Genomic DNA, 23,765 nt, shown 5'->3' with positions numbered 1-23,765 from the left:
TATATATATATATCAATCTAGTGGTTAGGTGTTGTACTCACAATCACTGGATTGTTAGTTTGATTTCCGGACTGAGCAGCACTTTGTATCCTTGAGCAAAACATTTCATTTCACATTGCTCCAGTCCACTCAGCTGTAAATGTTACAGACTGGCCTTCTGACCAGGGAGAATTTGACCTGCTTGCTTGGACAGCAGTGTGGCATCATTTGAAAGGTAAAATGATGCAAAGCGCATTGAGACTAGCATTGTGTCTGTTGTCTATGCTGGCATGGGTTGGACGGCTTGACCAGGGCCGGTAAGCTGGAAGGTTGCACCAGACTCCAGTCTGATCTGTCATGGTTTCTATGGCTGGATGTCCTTCCTAATGCCAACAACTCTCAGAGTGTGATAGATGCTTTTACATGCCACCAGCATGGGTGCCACACACACACACACACACATATATATTTACATATACATACATATGCATATATAGTTTTATACGTATAAGGCAATGTAATTATATGGACTCAAGAAAATTAAAAGTAAAATATTTGTGGAGGAAATCTCCAAACATAAGGAAAAAGTTTAAAAGTCTAACCTTGATGTATTTGTGGAGTCTGAACAGTATTTGATTTTCTCATCATCTTTCTGGTTCTTTAAGACAACTGGCAATGGTTCCTTGTTAAACACACTGCTGTTAACTGGATGTATTAAACGACCTCGACCACGTCCCCTAAGGGGACGACTTCCTGCAGATGATATTGGTTCACTGATACCATTCCTAAATTGAGGAATAAGAAAAACATCAATATTTGGTAATGTTTCTTTTTTTGTACTCAATAAAGATTTCGAGTACGGTTCGGGTTGTTGTTTCTCATCAAGTCGGTTCTGATGCTGCAGATCTATGATCAAATATTTTTCAGCTGTGACCTTCCTAATTTTAAAGATGACCAAGAATAGTTTAAGGAAATTTGTTTGCTATTTCTAGTAGGTCAAATAACACAGCTGAGTCTCTTTAACCCTTTAGCATTTATACCAGCCATATCCATTTCAAACTGGCCAGATCAGGCCTCTCACACCTGCCCTATAATATCAATCTAAAAATGAGTAATCACATCATTGAAATCTCAAAGCTAAGAGACAATGCATGCTTAATTCAAAACAATGCGAATATATAAACATTACATTTGACAGAATAATCTGAATGCTAAAAGGTTAATTGGCTCAATGGTTATTTAGCCACAGGTTAACTCTGATTAAGCAGACCTATGTCAAAAGCATTCCAGCCATGACCATCCTGTCTTTTTATTTATATTTTTCTCTTTCTGTTTTTTTTACATATATGATGGCAGTCTCTTTGTGTCTGAAGATCATGAGGAAGAGCAGCATGTCCTTAGTTGGCTATGCAAACTGATCCCTGACACTGCAGGGCTTTTTCTTCCTGCCTGTGGTTAATGGTTTTCAAGTGAGAGTCAGTCCACACAAGCTGATCCCACTCTTTAGACTTGGAGGTCTGACCACAGTGGTCCAGTTGGCTAAAACAGCCGCAGTGACCAGCAAGCTGTAGGCCATTACATTGTAATGGCCTTGTCCAAGGTGGATTACTTTACAGGGCTGGAGTTGCTTGCCAGGAAAGGTATCAAAAAGGGGCACCAGACCACCTGAGGGACTCAACTCCTTGATCTGCTGTTGAGGTTGACTCCCAAAGCCTTTTTCTTTCCCAAAGCACTCACAAGGCAGTGCGGGTTTGTACTCGGAGTTTCTTCCATAACATAACTATGAGTTAATTAACTTAGAAATACAGTGTAATTAAAGACACTGAATTGATATTATCATCAAACAAGTTCCCTGAATCTATCCTGACAAATTCAATGGATTTGGGACTTGCCACTAAATTACCCAAACTAAGCAACACATAAAAACACTACTGCAATAATGGTCAGCAGCAGCAAATAGGCAGAACTATAATAGCACTGGGACAAAATGCCTTGTATTATTTGCTTTAGTCCTTTACATTTTGACTTCAAATCTCTTCAAGGCAAACTTTGTCTGTCATCATCTGAGATTCAATAAATTACACTATCAGTGCAAGAAGGTGGATTGGTAGAATTGTTAGAGAACTGGCCATACAAACTTTGCAGTATTTGCTCAGGTACCCAGGCTGGTGCACTTAGCTTTTAAAACAATATCCAAAGGAAGGGCAACAGGGAAACCACCTTAGTGATCCTGCTTGAAAATTCCATGGCAAGCATATAGCAGTTGTCAAGGCAAATGACCTAGTGGTTAGGGTGTCAGACTCATGACTGTAAAGTCATGGGTTCATTCCCTGTACCAGGTAGCACATTGAGTCATTCAGCAATGCACTCCAGTCTACTCAGCTAAAAATTAGTAGCAACTGAGTACTGGTGCAGCCCTCTCTCCCCCCCACCCCAGCTGTCATACTTTTAATGTTCTGCTGAGTCAACAGCAAAAGGCTGAGAGTGTGTCTGCTTAGGAGTATATAAGAACAGAAAACAATGAACAACAGCACGGTACAAGTGACCAGGTCACATTCACTTGTGAGTGACAGCTATGCTTTTTATTCTTGTTTTACATGTCTGCAACAAAGATTTTGTATATTTATAAAAAAAAAAGAACAGAAGCAACCAAACAAACAGGCAACCAGATCAGCCAAGATGTTGGTGGGTCATATTTTAGACACAGAAATTACTTAATGTCCACAATCAGGACACTCAATACTTAGAATAATCCAGTCCATCCCTGCTGTAAATAGGGGCTGTAGGATACAAAACAGTACCTTATAAGATACAACAACAACAACATTGTAAAATCAAAGTCCTTCATTAGCCGGAAATCAATATTTGTTCTAACTGAGAAGAATTTTTGATGTTTTGAGAAAAAGGATTTTAATTTCAAAGTTACTGCAAAATATTCAAATTTTCATGCAGCCCATTAAGCAATACCTCGAGAATACACAAAACATAAACACAAAAGTGAACAATAGAAGACCTACCTACATTCAAATACACACACACACACACATATATATATAGGCATGTGTGTTTATGCATGTATGTTTGTTTGCATGTATATGTGTATGCATAAACCATAATGAGCTTATTGTACACAGAGTTCAGATGCACTTCAGTTTGTCAGAAAGGGGTAAAAAAAGGGGACAGAAAGCAGATATATAAGTTAAGTACAGAAAGGCAGCAATGAAAACCAAAAAGTACATGCACAGTACAAAGAATAAAACACAAAAATTCAGAGGAATGAATAGTAAAAGAGTCATAAAGAGTAAAGGGTGCAGAAACATGCCAGGAGTGGAGTTGGTGAATTTCAGCAAGAAACGGTAAAATATTAGTCAATATGTAAAGAAATAAAGAAGAAATTGAATGACTTACTGCAGCATGGCGTCTGAACGACAAACAACAGTACGACGTTGATTATCGGAGCCAATTGAGAAACTGTGGAGCTGGTCAAAATCAGCTTCGACAGTTTTGTGTATTAACAGGCGATAATAACTGTTGAATGGAGGGAACAAGAGGACCCTGCAAACAGAAAAAAATGAATTACTAGGGTTTCATTTCATTGCTATAAAAAGTACTACACAACATATCCATATTGTTGTAGCCAATATCATAAGAGAAAACTAATGTAAATATTATGTCTATAGAGACATCATATATACACATAAACACACACACACACCACACACACACACACACACATAATTATTAATCTCAATATATATTATTTATATATTAGTTTATATATATATACTTTATTAACAAAGACATCACAAAAACTGTTACTCAGAGTTTCATGTTCCTGTTTGTCGGGAAAACTGTCTGACAAACGGGAATGTGAAACTCTGAGTAACAGTTTTTGTGATGTCTTTGCAGCTTTATTAATAAAGCATATTACTCTACCTCTGGTATTCAAGTACTATTTTTTTCCAGCTTGTTTCACATTCATGTGCTTACTCTGGTGTAAATAAATAAATAAATAAATATAAATATATATATATATAATATATATATATATATAATATATATATATATGTATCATCATCATCATTTAACGTCTGTTTTCCATGCTGGAATATATATATTATACAATATTACATTCCTATGTATATTATATTATATTATATTATATTATATTATATTGTGTGTGTGTATACTCTTGCATGGAAACAAATGAAGGTCAGCAAGAGGAAGGGCAAATCTATAGATATGTTCAATAATATATTATACCAGTAAAATAGATAAAATAAAATCCATGGAAACCAAGAGCAGTCTACATTGGCAAGATTTGTATCATTTGGAAAAAGCAACAGAAAGATTATCGTGAAATTGCTATGGAGGGCGTTTCAGACAGTCCTTCTTGGGGTAAAGTTGACAGGAGGGAAATAAATGAAAAACAGCAGAGTTTTACATACTCATGTTTGAGAAATTGGTTGCAACTGATGGGGAACGCAAAACAACATGAGCTTTATATGTAAATAGGAAATAGTAGGAGGGGAAGAGTTTAAAAAAATAAAAGTTTAAAAAACATAATAAACAATAAGAGTTAAAAGAAAAATCTTATGAGCTGTTTAAAAAAAGAAACTACTGAAGTTTTAAAAAATATAGAAAAAATGGGAAATGTCAAGAAAAAACACAACAAATTATGACAATGTAAAATGATGGATGAGAAGGTTGAGGCACTGGACTACTAACCACAAGTTCATAAGTTCAAATCTTAAAAGGTATTAAATGTTGAAGATGAGTTGTTAATATAATTACACTTTTTTTATTCACTAATATCTATTTTTTGTTCTTTTATTTGTTTCAGTCATTTGACTGAGGCCATGCTGGAGCACCACCTTTAGTCAAACGAATCAACCCTAGAACTTATTCTTTGTAAGTCTAGTACTTATTCTATCAGTCTCTTTTGCTGTACTGGTAAGTTACGGGGACGTAAACACACCAGCATCAGTTGTCTAGCAATTGTTGGGGGGGAGAAACATAGACATGCAAACATACACACACACATGTATATGACAGGCTTCTTTCAGTTTCCGTCTACCAAATTCACTCACAAGGCTTTGGTCTGTCTGAGGCTATAGAAGACACTTGTCCAAGGTGTCATGCAGAGGGACTGAACCCGGAACAATGCCACACCTGAACCTATAGCCATGCCTAACGAGTTGTTATTTTTGTTTTGTAACAGAGTACAAAACACCACAGTGGCCTTCTTTTTCAGGCTAATAACCTTTCCCACAAGAAGTCAACTTGCCGAGGAAGGATCATCATCGTCACCACCGCCACCACCACCATCATCATCAGTCTAACATTCACATTTCCATGCTTGTCTAAGTTGGGTAGACTTTCTATGACTGGATGCCCTTCCTATTATTGATCCTCAGCTGTTCGCAGACATATTTTCATGGGAAACTGGAAATGAATGACATTGCTTGAATGATAGTGACACTCATTTATACCTTTCAGGTGATGCTGAGGCAAGGAGGCAAACACACACACACACATATGGGCATATATATATATATAAATACACACACAGAGTGCGGTGAATATATTGTCATCTAAATTACACAAAAATGAAAATAACACTGACATTTCATTTTTACAGATATATTTACCAAAATTACATAAAAATATCTTGAAATACTAAAGAGTAAGTTTATTCAATAAAATCACCATTGGTTTCAACCGTGGCTTTCAGATAACTTTGGAATCTTCTGCAACTCTTCTGGACAGGCTCTTTATTTAAGTTGGTGAATGCTGCCATAATCCTTGCCTTCAGTTCATCTTTGGTGTTATAAGGAGGTTTTTTTTGGTCTCTCACTCAACTGCACCCTACACATAATACTACTTCAGGCACTTGATCTAGGCCTCCATGTTGAGTCCAAGGTTGTGTGGGAAGATGAATGGAGACATGATGTCACCATCACTAGTGACGACTCCAAACACCATGATGTTGACTGGATGTTTGATTTTTACTACTCTCAGTACATGGCCTCAGATTGATACCCAAACACTCTGAAATGTTCATACTGGAGACCCTAGTGCAAATGCCAAGCAGTACAGCATGTTGTTTCCAAATTTCTGGCAGAGTGAATTGCATCACAGTGCTGTTTCTCTCAGGTGATACCCAACTGACCCTACTATACTGTGTAGTTAACAAAATCAAAAACAAATCATGTACATGTGCAAAATGCAGTCATGCTGGAGCACTACCTTTAGTTGAGCAAATCAACCTCAGGACTTATTCTTTGTAAGCCTAGTACTTATATTATTGGTCTCTTTTGCTGAACTGCTAAGTTATGAGGATGTAAACACACCAACACCAGTTGTCAAGCGATGGTGGGAGGACCAACACAGACACACAAACACATACACACACACATATATACATATATATATATATATAATATATATATATATATATATATATATATATATATATAATGGGCTTCTTTCAGTTTCCATCTACCAAATCCACTCACAAGGCTTTAGTCAGCTCGAGGCTATAGTAGAAGACATTTGCCCAAGGTGCCACACAATGGGACTAAACCCAGAATGATGTGGTTGGTAAGTAAGCTTCTTACTACACAGCCACTCCAGCACCTATATATATATATATATTTATATATAGAGGGCATTATACATACATGCCAGATGGCATTATACATACATGCCACACGCTAAGAGGGACAATTAGTCATTTCTACCAAAAATATTACTAATCCCACCGAATGCAATTTTTCAAAGTAAGACATTTAAAAAATATAGACCTGTATCACCGTGATTTCATACTTACGTATTCATACGTATTCATACGTAAGTATGAAATCACGGTGATACAGGTCTATATTTTTTAAATGTCTTACTTTGAAAAATTGCATTCGGTGGGATTAGTAATATTTTTGGTAGAAATGACTAATTGTCCCTCTTAGCGTGTGGCATGTATGTATAATGCCATCTGGCATGTATGTATAATGCCCTCTATATATAAATTAATATGTTCAATAAGAAATAATTATTTTCGAAATTTTTTCTCTTATGAGGTTTTCACGCTATCTACCTGACAATTTCTTGTTAAGTTTTCCTTATTAAGTAGTTGTCCTTAATTGCTAAATATATATATATATATATATATATGACGAAGATCTTTCAGTGGTTGTCTACTAAATTTATTCACAAGGCTTTGGTCAGCACAGAGCTTTAGTAGAAAACTCTTGCCTAAAATGCCATGCAGTGGGACGGAACTCAAAACCATGTGGATGGGATATGAACTCCTTAACCACACAGTCATGCTGTACCAGTGTGTAGGGTAAAATTAACAACCAGATGAAAAGTTATAATCTTAACATGTGATTGTGCTGGTTGTGCTCCTGAATGAAGCAGATGCAACTGTCTCTACTTGCATACTTTCATTCAGTTTGAACTGACTAATGAAACCAGAATGCACTTCCTATTTCACAGCTGGTGGGGAGACAGGCATCCAATGATAAAAGATATTACATGAATATTCTTTTAATTCTTCTATTTGCTTCAGTCATTGAACTGCAGCCATGCTGGAGCATCACCTTGAACGGTTTTAGTCAAACAAATTTTATTTCTTTTTAAGTTTGGTACTTATCCTATCAGTCTTCTTTGGTCTGAAAAATTGTATTTCTATGCTGTAAAATATGGTATTACAGAATATCTAAACAAGATTTTGGGAACTAAATATAACCACATGATTGGCATACAGACTGAAGAGACTGAAGAATATTTTTGAAAATTAGGGCAGTTAAAAGATGGTATTTGCTGCTCCTTCACTCAATATTCCCTTTGTCTTCAGCTCACATACAAAATCCCTCCCCCACCCCCAGGTGGTGGCAGTAATGCCCACTTTGAGAAGCTTTACTTTTAAACTGAACTTCTAAACTTCTAAGTTACAAGGACATACACAAATGAACACCATAATTTACATTATTTACATTTGACGGATATTCGTCCTCATCTTGTTTGTTATTAACACAACGTTTGGACTTATATGAGGTGTCTTGGGGAAATTTCAAATCTGGGTGTTATTATTATTATTCAGGTCACTGCCTGGAACTGTACTTGGAATCTTAGGGTTAGTAGCCTGCACTTTTAACCACTATGCCATATGCTCATGGGCAATAATGGAGTGAATTTTAGGGCCTATAAATCTAATATTTTCCTATCCTTCCTTAATACTGGTTCCCATATGCTACTCATATCTGGACTTGGTCTGCTTAGGAGGTTGTTGTGTTCTATCATATGTGCTGCTTCTTTTAGTTTTCTTATTTTCCTGTGGTATTCTCTGCCTATTATTTTAACTTCATCCCACAGGGGGAGGTGGTCGCCATTTTTCCATACGTGATCAGCTATACCCGATTTATCAATATCTCCTCGTGTCACAGCTATGCAATGTTCATCTACCCTTATTTTGAGGGGGTGGCATATGGCGTTGTAGTTAAGAGTGGCATATGGCATAGGGGTTAAGAGTACGGGCTACTAACCACAAAATTCTGAGTTTGATTCCAAGCAGTGACCTGAATAATAATATTAATAATAATAACATCGAAAAATACCTTAGGAATGAGAACCCAGGTTTTAAATTTCCCTAAGACACCTGATGAAGACTGGAGGGTATAATCAGCCAAAATGTTGTGTTAGTAACAAACAAGATGAGGACAAATATCCATCAAATGTAAATAATGTACATAATTCCTCACCTCTTAAATATAGAACTGAAATGAACACCAGCTGTCAAGCACTGTGGAGTCTAAGAAAAAGACATGCATACACACACACACATGATAGGATTCCACACAGTCTCCATCTTCCAAACTCACTCACAAGGCATTGGTTGGCCTGGGTTATAGTAGATGACAATTGCCCAAGGTGCCACACAGTAAGATTTCTCAACTGCACAACTATGCTTTCAAAAAACATTTCAGCCACAGAAATACTGAAAAAAGGGACGTAAAATGTATGAGTCCAGAATTTGAGGAACGAGAAATAAATAAAACATTTGAAAAGAATAAAGGAACATTATCCTTCCAATGAAATACATGGCTTGTATGCTCCAATTAATCATGAAAATATTCAAGAATTTGGAATCAGGAATAACTTTTTCAATAAGTAGTTACAGGTCAGCCTTGATTAAGTAAACAAGACTTATGATCAAGGACATTCCAGTCATGACCATCATATCTTTTTCATGTGCCAGGATAACATTACCATTGTGTCCTTGTTTTTGAAAAACAGTTAGGTGTGAAATGGAGAGTATCTGTCTGCTAGTTCTAGCAGCAGAAGAGATCATGTCAAGTAAAGCTTCTCAAAGTGGGCATTACTGCCACCACCTGGGGGTGGGGGAGAGATTTTGTATGTGAGCTGGAAACAAAGTGAACAGTGAGGGAAGGAGCAGCAAATAACTACTTTTAACTGCCCTAATTTTCAAAAATATTCTTCAGTCTCTTCAATCTGTATGCTAATCATATGGTTATATTTAGTTCCCAAAATCTTGTTTGGATATTCTGTAATACCATATTTTACAGCATACAAATTGAATTTTTCAGACCAAAATTCACAGCCAAAAGAAGGTAGGTCAACATATACATCAAAATAACTTTGAAGGACCAAAAATTCCAAGTGAAATGCTGCCAGATTTGAAAAGATAATCTTTGAATGTTTACACTACATGTTTACACCATGTGCTATGTCAACTTGTGTGCTGGAAAATATGGTATATTGATTAAATAACTTCTGTACCAGTGGAATTTTTTTAGTGGTGATCAAGTTGGCAGCAATTCTTTGTTGTGTATTCAATTTTATTGAATCGAAGCATGGTGTTGAAAAAACGTTAGGAGGTAATAATTAAAAAAGTTTGAGAAGCAGGATCTAGTGATACTAGGTCTGTACCGGTTTCCTGAGAGAGATTGTCTTTGCTCAGAATGGCATTTAGCTGGTCTGTAACATGGCAATGAAAATGATGTGACACACACATCATTTCCTCTCGCCTGGCCCCGTGCCGGTGACACGTAAAAGCACCGTCCGTTCGTGGCCGTTTGCCAGCTCTGTCTGGCCCCGTGTCGGTGGCACGTAAAAGCACCATCCGTTCGTGGCCGTTTGCCAGCTCTGTCTGGCCCCGTGTCGGTGGCACGTAAAAGCACCATCCGTCCGTGTCCGTTTCCAGCCTCGGCTGGCCCCCGTGCCGGTGACACGTAAAAGCACCGTCCGTTCGTGGCCGTTCGCCAGCTCTGTCTGGCACCTGTGCAGGTGGCACGTAAAAAACACCCACTACACTCGTGGAGTGGTTGGCGTTAGGAAGGGCATCCAGCCGTAGAAACACTGCCAGATCTGACTGGGCCTGACGAAGCCTTCCAGCTTCACAGACCCCAGTTGACCCGTCCAACCCATGCTAGCATGGAAAGCGGATGCTAAACAATGATGATGATGATGATGAATATGAGTAATAGAAATGTTGTTTTGACATCCCATATTATACATTAACGATGTGACTTATGTGCGGATAGTCTTTTAATGGTGATCACACTGTTGGTAACAAATTTTGTGGTGTATTTAATTTTGTTGACTCATAGCAGGGCGATTTTGAAAAAGTGTTAGTAAAAGGAAGGAGGCAAAAGTGTTAGTGAAAGGAAAAAGGTAATAACTAAAAAGCATTTGAGAAGTGCTGCTGTAGAAGTGGTTCCTTCACTTGATTGGACTATTAACCTGGTGTTTGGAATATAGCAAAAGGTTTCTTTTATTCGTTTCAGTTTGCAGCCATGCTGGAGTACCACCTTGAAATTTTAATTGACACCCACCACCACCACCAAGTACTTACTCTATTACCTAGTTTTTGAGCTGGTACTTATTCTATTGGTTTCTTTTGCCAAACTGTTAAGTCACAGGGATGTAAACACAGAAACACCAGTTGTTAAGCAGTAGTGAAACACACACACACACACACTCATGTATATATACAATGGGCTTCTTTCAGTTTACCAGATCCACTCACAAAGCTTTGGTTGACTCGAGGTCATAGTAGAAGACACTTGCCCAAAGTACAAAACAGTGGGAGGAACTCGGCACCATGTGGTTGGGAAGCAAGCTTATTACCACACAGCCATGTCTGCACTTAGGCTCTTAGATAAAACAATGGTGGAAGGTCTTAATTACTTTTGATGGCTTTAAAAGAGGTTTTGTATCAAAGAACCAGATTACAGAGGTGGGTTAGTATTCAAAGGGTTAAGCTGGAAAAGATATACACGTGGAAATAAATATTAAGAGTAAAACTGACAAAATCCCTCCAGATTTATATACATAAATCCTTAGAGATCCATAATGTTAACCTAAAACATGGCCGTTAAATGAGGCACAGGAGTGGCTGTGTGGTAAGTAGCTTGCTTACCAACCACATGGTTCTGGGTTCATTCCCACTGTGTGGCACATTGGGCAAGTGTCTTCTACTATAGCCTCGGGCCAACCAAAGACTTGTGAGTGGATTTGGTAGACAGAAACTGAAAGAAGCCTGTTGTATATATGTGTATATATATGTATGTGTGTATATGTTTGTGTGTCTGTGTTTGCCCCCCCCCCCAACATTGCTTGACAACCGATGGCGGTGTGTTTACGTCCCCGTAACTTAGCGGTTTTGCAAAAGAGACCAATAGAATAAGTACTAGGCTTACAAAAAATAAGTTCTGGGGTCGATTTACTCGACTAAAGGCGGTGATCCAGCATGGCCACAGTCAAATGACTGAAACAAGCAAAAGATAAAAGATATATATATATATATATATATATATGTTTATATATATATATATGATTTTACTAAATGCTTCCAAATTCTTGAATATTTTTTAAATTACCAAAATCAATTGGAACACACAGGTAGTGTATCTCATTAGAAATATAGTCACAAAAGAGTTAAAGCTAATTTTAAATTTGATTTATCTCCCACTCCCATCTCAGGACCCTACAGATATTCACCCCCACCCCAAAAAAAATAAACACACACACACACATTACCTCATTTAATGAACCTTTATGCTTTTTGCATGTTCAAATTCCTATGCTGATGTCAACCTACAAATAATGGCTATTATTTACATGGACTACAGCCTTCAGGGTGGTACCCCATCATAACTACAGTACAGTTGATGGAAACCAGTAAAGGAACAGGGTGAAATCTAATTCCAAAGAAATCAATGAGGATTATAGCAAGCGTTAATAAAAAGTAGAACTTGTAGAATGATGCTAAATTCAATTGCTGGCTGGAATGAAAAGTGTAACAATTGGGGCTTTTGCCAAACAGAGAAACACATACACACATAAAAAAATAAAAAGTTGTTTGCTCAGCTGATGAGGGTCAATGAATGGACAGACAGATTTTTGGAAAATATGAACAGCTTGGCAAGTTTAGAATGGTCAATGTTTTCAGTTCGATAACAACTGCATGTTACTAGCTAGAGGGAACATCCATAAAAGAACAAGAAGGTTATTGAACAGAGATATGTGTAAGCATGCAAGTGTGTTCTCACATAAACATGAGTATAAATAAGCAGGCATGCATCAGTACATATGCAAGAGTAATACACTGAATAAAAAAGATAATGATCTCAGTTGTTTAACAGGCCAACAATCAATAAAACATAACTAAAACTGATAGAGGAAAAGCTAATTGGGAGATGTCCAGTTAGCTGGAGAGTGTCTGTGAGAACCCAGAAAAATATTACATACCACTACTTCATTACACAAAAGTCAGTGTTTAAAGATGGGAAAATTAATTATCAGGTTTGCTATATCTAAATACATAGCAGATATACATGTACATATCTGTGTTTACATAAATATTTATATATATATATATATATATATATATATATATATATATATATATATTATAAACATACAGAACTGTATATATTAGCATTAGAATATTGTTTATATAAAAATCTATATCTGCATACTTTCATATCTGCCTCTATTATTATTATTATCAAAGTTATATATATTTATAGGGAGAATTCACAAAAAAAAAACAAAAAACAAAAGACAAAGACAGGTGGTTTAGACAACAAACAGATGTATTAGTTTAACACTCGGGATGTAAAAAAGTCTTTAACGTTTCGAGCCTACACTCTTCCACAAAAAGGAACACAGAAAGAAACAAGGGGAGAAAATAAAGAATGTGTAGTGGCTAGCGATCTATCATGGCGAATGCCGGACAGAAAGGTCACACAGGAGAGCTAGGAAGAAGGGGAAATAATAAAGTAGTGGTGAAATACGTTACTTATCTTATTGAAGAAAATATTTTAACTGAATTTTAAACGTAAGTCCTATGTATTAAGTTTAAAGATTTAGTTAACAGAAGATATGTTAAGATATTTCGTGTTTTTATTATAAGATATATTATTGAATTTTGTTCGATTTTTATTGAAAAATTACGTATTTTTATATATATTTATATTTTCTTACAAGATAATATGTGTATATTTATTTATTTAATTATTTTATTGTTTTTATCTTGGACCTGAAGAGTGACTATATTTAAATTGAATTGATTTTACTGTTATCAGTTTAAATATAGCCATTATATACTATTTATTTATTATTTTGTACTTTACTTAAATATAGGTATATGTTTTATAGTATATTTAATTTTTTTATATATTGTAATTATATCATTGTTGAATTGCTACATGGTGGTTCTTCTCTAATCTATATACATATCTCTTATATAAAATCCGTTCTGTCTGCCTGTGTCTTCTTAGATCTCAGGCAACCTCCATCCGATTGCACTCAAATTTGATATGTAGATACCGACAGTGTCAGGGCATGTATAAGTCTTGAAAAAATTACAAAAATTGATTCCAGGTGAGAATGCAATCAATAAAGCCGTTTTTGTCCTGCTTTTCTTCCGTCAACCTTTACATAACTGCACCTTCCATTTTTTGTTGTTTTTGTACTGCTTAAAAGCACATTTCTTTTGTGCCAAGCTTACTATTTAAATCATGTTTGTGTTCTCCCAGTCAACAGCCTTATCATTACTGGTACTTTAAACTCTTCGGTTGCATATTTGAGTGAATAAAATCGTTTTATTTAGAATAGAAAAAAAGTCTATCTTTATTTCACCTTTTGCTGGTGTCTCAAATTTAGGTTAAATCAGTGTTTCTCAAAGGGGAGGCCTATGGGACGATCAGACAAGTTGTTTTGAGAAAATTTGGTTTAAACGTTTGACAACTCAGCACTGTCCATTGGACGGGAGGGGGGCGTTTTGCTCGTACATATATATAAATACACATGTACACACACACACACACACACACATATATATATAAACATATACATATATAAATAAACATATATAAATATACATAAATACATATATCTATACATATATATATATATGCAAACCCATACATACATATATAGGTATACATATACACACATGACCATCTATCTGCATATGTATATGTGCAAGTTAGGAAGTTAGGACTGGTGGGGGCTAGGAAATGTGGCAGGCTTGTTGCAATCAATATTTAGATTAGGGCAATAATAGATTGGTAGAATCACTACAGTATTTCATTGCATCACTTTATGTTCTCCATTCAAATTTCACCAATGCCAATTCTGTCTTTCATTTTACACAAGGTCGATAAGATGAAAAGAAACAGGAAGGATGAGCCATACACTGGGTCAATGGAACTAACCAAGCCTTGCCCCACAAACTTATTATCTTGTGTCAGAGTCAGAAATCAGCATCGACATTTGAAGTGCAGGTATGGCTGAATGGCAAGGAAGTTCACTAAGTAACTCTGGGGTTTAGGGTTCCATCGCATTGTGTGGCACCTTGGCTAATCTGACATTAAACAACATTTATGGCCTTGAGCCAATGTGAGAAATCAAATCAATATTGTGCTAGACTCCAAAGACAGTGAAGTGGTACAAACATAAAGATGGCAGACTATCAGACTAAACATCATATATTCTTTTCTACTCCAGGCATAAGGCCCAAAATTTTGGAGAAGGGTGCCAGTCAATTAGATTGACCCTTGTACACAACTGGTACTTAATTTACTGACCCTGAAAGGATGAAAGACAAAGTCAACCTCAGCAGAATTTGAACTCAGAATGTAAAGACAGATGAAATATCGCGGAGCATTTCGACCGGTGTGATAACGTTTCTGTCAGATTGCCGCCTTCCTAAACATCATACATTACAATATCCAGTTCCATATATTTTCATATAAGTTCATATTCGTCAGGGACTGATTTTGCTCTTTTTATCTTCCCCTTACATTTGATGCACAAGTACGGCTGAATGGCAAAGAATTTCATTCAGTGACTATGGGGTTTAGGGTTCCATCATATAGTGTGGCACCTTGGTTAATCTGACAACATTTGTGGCTTTGAGCCAATGTGAGAAATCAAATCAATATCATGCTAGACTCCAAAGACAGTGGAGTAGTAGAGACATAAAGATGGCAGACTATTAGACTGAACAACATATAATATTACAATATCCAGTTCCATATATTCTCATATAAGTTCATATTCCTCAGGGACTGATTTTGCACTTTTTTATTTTTCCCTTACATTTTACATTATTGCTCCTCTGGGAATGAGGGATTAATATAAATACTATTAATTAGTAAATAAATATACTGGAATCTATTCAGTAGACGATACTTTTGTTCCTACAAATATTGGCTGTGTATCTCAAAAAGAAATCAATATTTTGCTTTGATCTATGAATATTAGTAGACAGCGAAGAATAAATTAGGTTCAGACAGTGGAGAGGCTTTAGGGTGTCTGCTTTAAGGTTTTCTATTCCAAGCTCACATCCTGCCATGGTTTTTGATGTTGCTTCCTATCACGATAGTCAAAAGAGTAAATGCTAGTAATTAAATACTAAGGTAGATTCAATTAAGTAAATGCCTACCTTTACAAAACTTATCATTCTGGCTTTCAAATAAAATGATACATAATAATTATAATTGCAGCATGGAAGATGTTTATAAACCATTTAAAAACACACAAAAACTGTTAGATTCACTTCAACATTTAAATTTAATCTTTTACTCTTTTACTTGTTTCAGTCATTTAACTGCGACCATGCTGAAGAACCGCCTTTAGTCAAGCAAATCAACCCCAGGACTTATTCTTTGTAAGCCTAGTACTTATTCTATTGGTCTCTTTTGCCGAACTGCTAAGTTACGGGGACGTAAACACACCAGCATCAGTTATCAAGCGATGGTTGGGAGACAAACACAGATACACACACACACACACACACACACATATATACGACAGGCTTCTTTCAGTTTCTGTCTACCAAATCTACTCACAAGGCTTTGGTCGGCCCAAGGCTATAGTAGAAGACACTTGCCCAAGGTACCACGCAGTGGGACTGAACCCAGAACGATGTGGTTGGTAAGCAAGCTACTTACCACACAACCACTCCTGCACCTGTCAAAATATTTTTGTCACTTTGAAATGCAGCATGGAATTTTGTCAGTGAACAGGTCGCAGTTTCAAAGCGATGAAAATATTTTGACAAATTAAATTTAAATGTTGAAGTAAATCCAACGGTTTTTATGTGTTTTTAAATGGCTTATAAACACTTTCTACGCTGCAATTGTTTTTGTTTCAGCACAATCTCAGATCCGGTCACTTGCTATGCAAGTACATCTCCATAATAATAATAATTTTCTATTTTCCTTTCTTTTTTCCCTTTCTCTTCTATCACATAACTTGATTTTGTGAATGAACAATCTGGTATGTTTATTTTAATGGCTTACCAATGTATACAGTGAGCTTCTTTGCCCCAGGTGTTTTGGGAAGACACTCAGCAAGAAATAGAAACAAAACTGAAAGAAGGAAAATAATAATAATCCTTTCTACTATAGGCACAAGGCCTGAAATTGGGGTGGGGGGGCTAGTTGATTACATTGCCTCTAGTATTTGACTGGTACTTATTTTAGAGGACCCAAAGCAAGCTGATCTTGTTGGAATTTGAAATCAGAACATAACGGGTCGGAAAAAATACAGCTATGTTTTTTGTCTGATGCGCTAACAGTCTGCTAATTAATCATAATAATCCTTTCTATTAAAGCCACAAGGCCTGAAATTTTGGGGGAGAGGACTAGTTGATTACATTAACCCCAGTGTTTCATTGGTACTTATTCTATTAACCCTAAAAGGATGAAAGGCAAAGTCAACCTTGGAGGAATTTGAACTCAGAATATAAAGATGGATGAAATGCTGCTAAGCATATTGCCTGGCATGCTAATGATTCTGCCAGTCTGCTGCCTTATTTATAATAATAATAATAACAAGAGCATTCAGAGAGTGTAAACTTCCAAGACAACACCAATGTCCTCTCACTGATTAGCCAGAGATGATTTTTAAAATGAGAATATCTGAAATAACTCGACTATTCTCACAAATGAGAATACTAAAAATGAACTTGACCACTCTCAAAAATTAAGTAAAAAAACTGAAAGAAAATCCAGAATCCTTGTCTGGTACCTGATCAATCCCAAAACCTAATCAGTTCGTGCCAATCACGAGGCCAAACTTTCCTGAAAGTTTCGTCCAAATCCATCCAGCGGCTCTTGAAATATCTTATCCATGGACAAACAAACAAACTCAACTGAAAACAATACCTCCACTTTCACCAAGCCAGGGATAATAATAATAATAATAATAATAATAATAATAATAATAATAATAATCCTTTCTATTAAAGGCAGAAGGCTTGAAATTTTGAGGAAGGGGATAAGTCAATTAAATTCATAACTGGTGCTTATTTGGTTGATCCTAAAAGTCAACTTCAGCAGAATTTGAACTCAGAGCGTAAAAACAGATGAAATGCCGCTAAGCTTTTTGCCCAGTGTGCTAATGATTCTGCCAGATCACCAACTTATAATAATAACAACAACAACAACAATAACAACAACAATAACAATAATAATAACAATAGTAATAACAATAATAATAATAATAATAATAATAATAAAGAGCTTGTTGTATATGGTACTCAGGTACACTACAATTTATTGGAAAAGAGTAAAAGAGAAGAAAGACAACGACAATAAGTGATGTGAAGAAAGACAGCAATGAAAGCTAGATGTACATGCATAGTATACATGATAAAGAATAAAAACAGAAAATTGAACAGTAAAAGAGCCATAAAGAGGAGGAAAAGGCACATTGGCACTTCAGGTATAGTTGTAATGACTTTGACAATATCAGCTAGTCTGGAATCTAGTTGTACAGGGTGATATGTAGCATAGCCCTTCTGTTGAGCTATCCTCGAGACTTACAGGTCAGTGGTTTGTGTCCATGGTTACAGCTTCCTATCCATAATCAAGCTATTTAACAATCTAATCAAGTCCACTAATATTTTAAAAGATACCCCAAAGTGTGTAACCCCAAATCAGCTCTGATCAAGCAGACTATGGTATGTAGGCAGTCTGTCAAATGATTAGGTATGACCCAAAGACCTACAGCCCTACATATATACCCCGCCTCTGGAAAGTTTTGAGTTTTGGCACAAGACCAGAAATTTTACAGGAGGGGATAAGTCGATTACATTAACCCCAATTGGTATGATATTTTATCGACCTTGAAAGGGTGAAAGGCAAAGTTGATCTCAGTGGAATTACATGTGAGAACACAAAGAGCTGGAAGAAATACCACAGAACATTTTGCTCACCACCTTACTTCCACTTGGAAGGTGAGAAAGACACTGCATAGTTCAGTTCTGCTACAAATAGAAACTATATCTCCCTAAAATCAGACACCTAGCAATCTTAAAATAGGAAGGGCATATTGATTCATGTAGATCTCAATATACTGACTGGCAAAGAATATGACAGGACGGTTATAGAAGGAACAGTTCTGATATCTAGTCTGCTGAATCAGAGTTGACAAGTGGTCCAAGAAGAACAACAACAAATATAGACAATTGTAGCTTTGTCTTACCTCTCTTTCACTGCATTTGTGGCATAGTTGGTAAGCTCCTCAATCACAAGGGATACAAACTTACTATCAGACTCAGAAAGATAACGGTTGTCTACGTAAATAGCCAGGCTGTACTGCAAGAGACAAACAGAAAGACAGATAAATAAACACACACACACACACACACACACACACACACACATCATCATCATCATTTTAATATCTACTTTTCCATTATTTCATCTGCCGTTACATTCTGGGGGTCAATATAATCGACTTAATCCCCTTGTCTGTCCCCTCTATGTTTAGCCCCCTATGGGCAATAAAGAAATAGTTATCTACTTTTCCATGCTTGTATAGGTCAGACAGAATTTGTTAAGACCTTCCTGCCATTAAACCTCAACAGATTCTAAGCAAGCTAACATTTCCCCATGGCCCGATATGTCTTCATGGAAGACTGGAAATAAATGACACTGCTTCTGTGAAGCTAATGCTCATTTACAACCATCACATGATGTCATGACAAGAGTTCACACACTCACATGTATGTACATACGTATGTACATACATATGACAGGCTTCTTTCAGTTTCTTATTTCTTTATTGCCCACAAGGAGCTAAACACAGAGAGGACAAACAAGGACAGACAAACGAATTAAGTCGATTATATTGACCCCAGTGTGTAACTGGTACTTATTTAATTGACCTCAAAAGGATGAAAGGCAAAGTTGACCTTGGCGGAATTTGAACTCAGAACGTAACAGCAGACGAAATACCACTATGTTTCTGTCAGCTCACTGCCTTTTTTTATTTTTTATTTTCTTTTATGCTTAGGTTTCTCAAGAGGTCACCCATCTAAGTACTCACTAGGCTTGACATTGCTTAACTTTGGTGATTGGATGAGAATTGGTGCTTTCAACGTGATATGGCCGAGAGCTTCTTTCGGTTTCTGTCTATCAAAACAACTTACAAGGCTTCAATCAGCCTGTGGTTATAGTTGACAATACTTGTCCAAGATATACACAGTGGGACTGAACCTGAAACCACATGGTTGGGAAGCAAGCTTCTTAACCACACGCCTATGCCTACACCTATCACACACACTGAGTAGATTTCAACAACATATAGGACTTACAAATCTGATTTCCTTTATATATTCAAGTATCTTTCATTCTATTCCCAATATTTTCACAGCTCCAAGTAATTCGATTAATTTTAATTTATTACAGAGGATTCTCACTAAGAAATCCCTGGATTTTAGATGAGTTACAGTGTGTACAATGAAACATGTATGCACCTGTTTATATGTATATCTAAACTATGGCTGCCATTGAAAGTCAAGGATAATTTGGTATCAGCAGGTCCCATGCTTTTGATAATGGTTTGATGTACCCATGTAGTTGTGAGCAGATACGCACTGTCTTGGATTTCCCACCCTTAATCCAGTACAGCATACAGGATGTGACTGTGGAAGGAAGAGAGGACCAGAACAGCACTGGACCCACCTCAAAAGAATGAAACACAAAGCTGACCTTGATGAAGATCTTTTTAAACCTTGAGAACAAAGAACTAGGACAAATATTGCAACACATTCTATTTGACATGAGTAACTCTGCCAGTCAACCCAATTTGTGTGTGTGTGTGTGCACATGCTTGCATGCATGCCTGTGTGCACATGTATGCATATGTGTTGATTTAGAACAAGGTTTTGATAAAAGTGCATGTGAATTAAAGCAGTAGTGTCAAACATCTGGTGTCTAACTCAATTTTAGAGAAACAAAAAAATGATTATCCTTTTTTAATTATAAAATATTTTCAGTAAAATATACACTGACATAAGCAACCACCTTCTCTACAACTCAACTCAGTCAAGGAATCTTTTTCTTTGTCTTGCAAAGTTACTTGACAACCTCACTGGTGCCAGTGTCACAGGAAGAAAAAGCACCTCGTACACTGTGTAAAGAGACTGACTTTAGAATGGGTATTTGGTCGTAGAAATCATGCCAAACCAGACATTAGATAATGATGCAGTCTTCCAGCTTGTTGGGTTTGATCAAACTGTTCAACCCAAGCCAGCATGGAGATGCCCATTAAATGACAACAATGAAAATGATGATGATGATGACAATACAAATGATATTGCTAGCATGTGTTCAGAGTTAGAACCTAGCTAGAATTTTGATTAACACCAATTTCACTAGGTCAAATGAGGGCACTTTAGGAAACCTTTTATTTCAACAAATAGAAAAGAAGCTTATGAATTCATTTATTAAAAATCTACCAATTTCTCTTCATTTTATGTATCCTCACAAAGCCAAATTTTTTATTGTTTCTTTTTTCCTTCTTCAGTTTTACATGTGTTCATCTTAATGGATTCTAGTAATATAAACAATATTGAATTGTTTTGTAGCTAAAACATTGCAAGTTTTTTTATCAAGCATCAATCTTGTCAAGAACTTGATTGCATCCATTGGGACAATTTCTGTCTCCATACTCATTCAAAGGTCTCTTAACTAAAGGACTGTAAAATATACAATGTGGATGAACAATTCCCATATGTCTCTGCACACAAACTTTGCTACTAACACCTCATATTCTTTCTTTTCTTTATTATAAATAAACTTGTCATGATGTATATTGATGCCTTTATCTATTTACTTTGTCATACAATGTGACTAAAGTCATTTTATGAACAATTATCCCTATCAGGCCTGAGAGATCTAGTTTATGCAACAACCCAGCCCACAAAATCAAATGAGTTTGACACCCCTGAACTAAAACATAGACTAAAAATGGGAGATAAGAGACAGAGGCAGATAATCAGAAGAAAAACCATTTCTGACTTAAGTCAAGACCCAATTACAAAACTAAGATTTAAATTTTTCCCAAATAATTGCCTTTTGAAGCTTGTATGACTGAATATTGTTAATAATTCATGAGGTACATGCAGAACAGTAAGAGTTCAAACAATAACATAACCATTTATTGTTAATACATTTGGGCAGATTTGAACGTGAATATCTGATTGTTGTTTTTCATCATCAGAGAACACCACCTTCCTTTAGCTGATAAATGATAATAACAAACACAATTCACCAGTGGGGTGTACTCAGGTCAGTGAGAATACAAACATTAATATATCTATCCTTGAACTTGAAACCTGATCTTACCGCTTGCAGTAGAATTGACTCAGCACCTAAAGGCCAGATTGTGATGTTAAACCAGGCAATGGATTGTCTGCTACCCAGGAACAGGTAGAGTCCATCAGAAGGGTTTCTGCAATATTTACCATTTAACCCAATTTCCTTCTCAAGACTTGGCGTTATGTTTTTTTCTTTTTTCCTCCACCAGCCTTGAAGGTGCTGTGAAAAAGATCACAGGACAGTGCTTACCTTCCTATTCTGATGAAGCCATGTATAGAAAAAAAAATCAATACAGTTATTAGCTTTGTGCCACAAGAGTTCAAGGGCACCTCAGTAGGAGGACATGTCTGGAGTCTGGAGTATTCCTCTTTTCTCTACTATTTTTGATAAGAACTAGACTGATATTTGGGAACAAATCAATATTCACTTCATGGAATCTATCGACTCAACAAGCTTTAGGTTAGTTCATGGCATTGTGAATATGATCATCAGACTATGCCTGCTTTTTTTTTTTTAATTAAAATGATTTTAAAAAATAAACCAGCAAACACAGCAAGTACCTTTGTGAAGTTTTTGTTAAATTAGACAAAAGCTATTGACACAGACTGGAGCTATTGACCAGAGAGAATGCTTCTCAAACTTGGCATGTGAGTAACATAATTAAACTCACCTGATCAGGTTGTTTCAGAAATATGAATTAACCACTCTATATATGAGGTAGGAATCTGGTGGGTCGTTTTCAAATGGAACAAAGTCTGAATATCTCCTTGTACCAGTTCTTTCTAAACTGTCAACAGCAAAACTGCAATTTGCACCTGACTACTTTGACAAGAAATGGTGGTGGAGAGGGTGAACATACAAAACTGTTTTGTTCACTTGATTCATTACTCAATAAATGAGACTGAGTCTGTCTAGAAACTCTGGTTCAGCATTTTCTATTAGTTGTGTTCTTGAAATATATAGATTGGTAGATATTCAATACATTATTACTCATTTTTCATTTCCACAGACAAAGTTTAAAACCTATGACTGGAATTCAAGAAACAAACTGCTCCAAGTACAGAATTTGTTTCCGATCATCTACTTTTCATATGTAAAACAGCGAACAATATGAGAACCATAAGGGCAGGATGTGCTCGTAGAATTTAATATTAATCTTCTTCAGTATATTTAACAAAAATCAGGTCTCTCTCTCTCTTTTTCTGTCCGCCCGTCCGTGTGTGTGTGTGTGTGCGTGTACGTGCGCGCGTGTGAGACAGTTATAGACCTTGTTGATCCATTTTAAATTTGACTGCGTAAAAACGGCAGTCACAGTTACCTTTGGAATAAAAAAATTAAAGATAACTGTTATATTTAATATGACTATAAATAACCATGATAATCCACACAGATTATTTTATAGATCTTCTGGTCCATTTTAAAATTTGACTACGTCAAAATACCATGTCACAGTATAATAAAAATATATAAATAACGATATACTAGCGAGACTAACCATACAGATATTTTTTGTAAAGATTTCTTGGATAATAATTGCGATGGTGACGAAAATTAACGATTACGATATAATGACAAACAACGAGGTTGTATGGAACGGTGACTGTATTTTAATTAAAGAGGAGTCAACGCCTTCCACTT

At 36.2% G+C, this 23,765-nt stretch overlaps 1 protein-coding gene across 1 annotated transcript in view; it reads right to left on the bottom strand.

Annotated features, from left to right (window-relative positions):
• The window catches only part of LOC115219050 (coiled-coil domain-containing protein R3HCC1L), a 48,644-nt gene extending 25,829 nt beyond the window's left edge, over nucleotides 1-22,815 (bottom strand). The window contains exons 1-4 of the mRNA XM_036508751.1: nucleotides 22,798-22,815; nucleotides 19,006-19,118; nucleotides 3,388-3,534; nucleotides 582-764 (exon numbers count right to left, since the gene is read on the bottom strand). Coding sequence (XP_036364644.1) covers nucleotides 582-764; nucleotides 3,388-3,395 — 191 coding nt within the window. The 5' untranslated portion in view covers nucleotides 3,396-3,534; nucleotides 19,006-19,118; nucleotides 22,798-22,815. The remainder of the gene's footprint in view (nucleotides 1-581; nucleotides 765-3,387; nucleotides 3,535-19,005; nucleotides 19,119-22,797) is intronic.
• Between the last annotated feature and the right edge of the window lie 950 nt (nucleotides 22,816-23,765).

The sequence above is a fragment of the Octopus sinensis genome, linkage group LG14 (assembly GCF_006345805.1).
Source record: "Octopus sinensis linkage group LG14, ASM634580v1, whole genome shotgun sequence".
NCBI lineage: Eukaryota > Metazoa > Mollusca > Cephalopoda > Octopoda > Octopodidae > Octopus > Octopus sinensis.
Note: the sequence above shows the minus strand (reverse complement) of the source record. Positions and strands in the feature narration are given on the sequence as shown.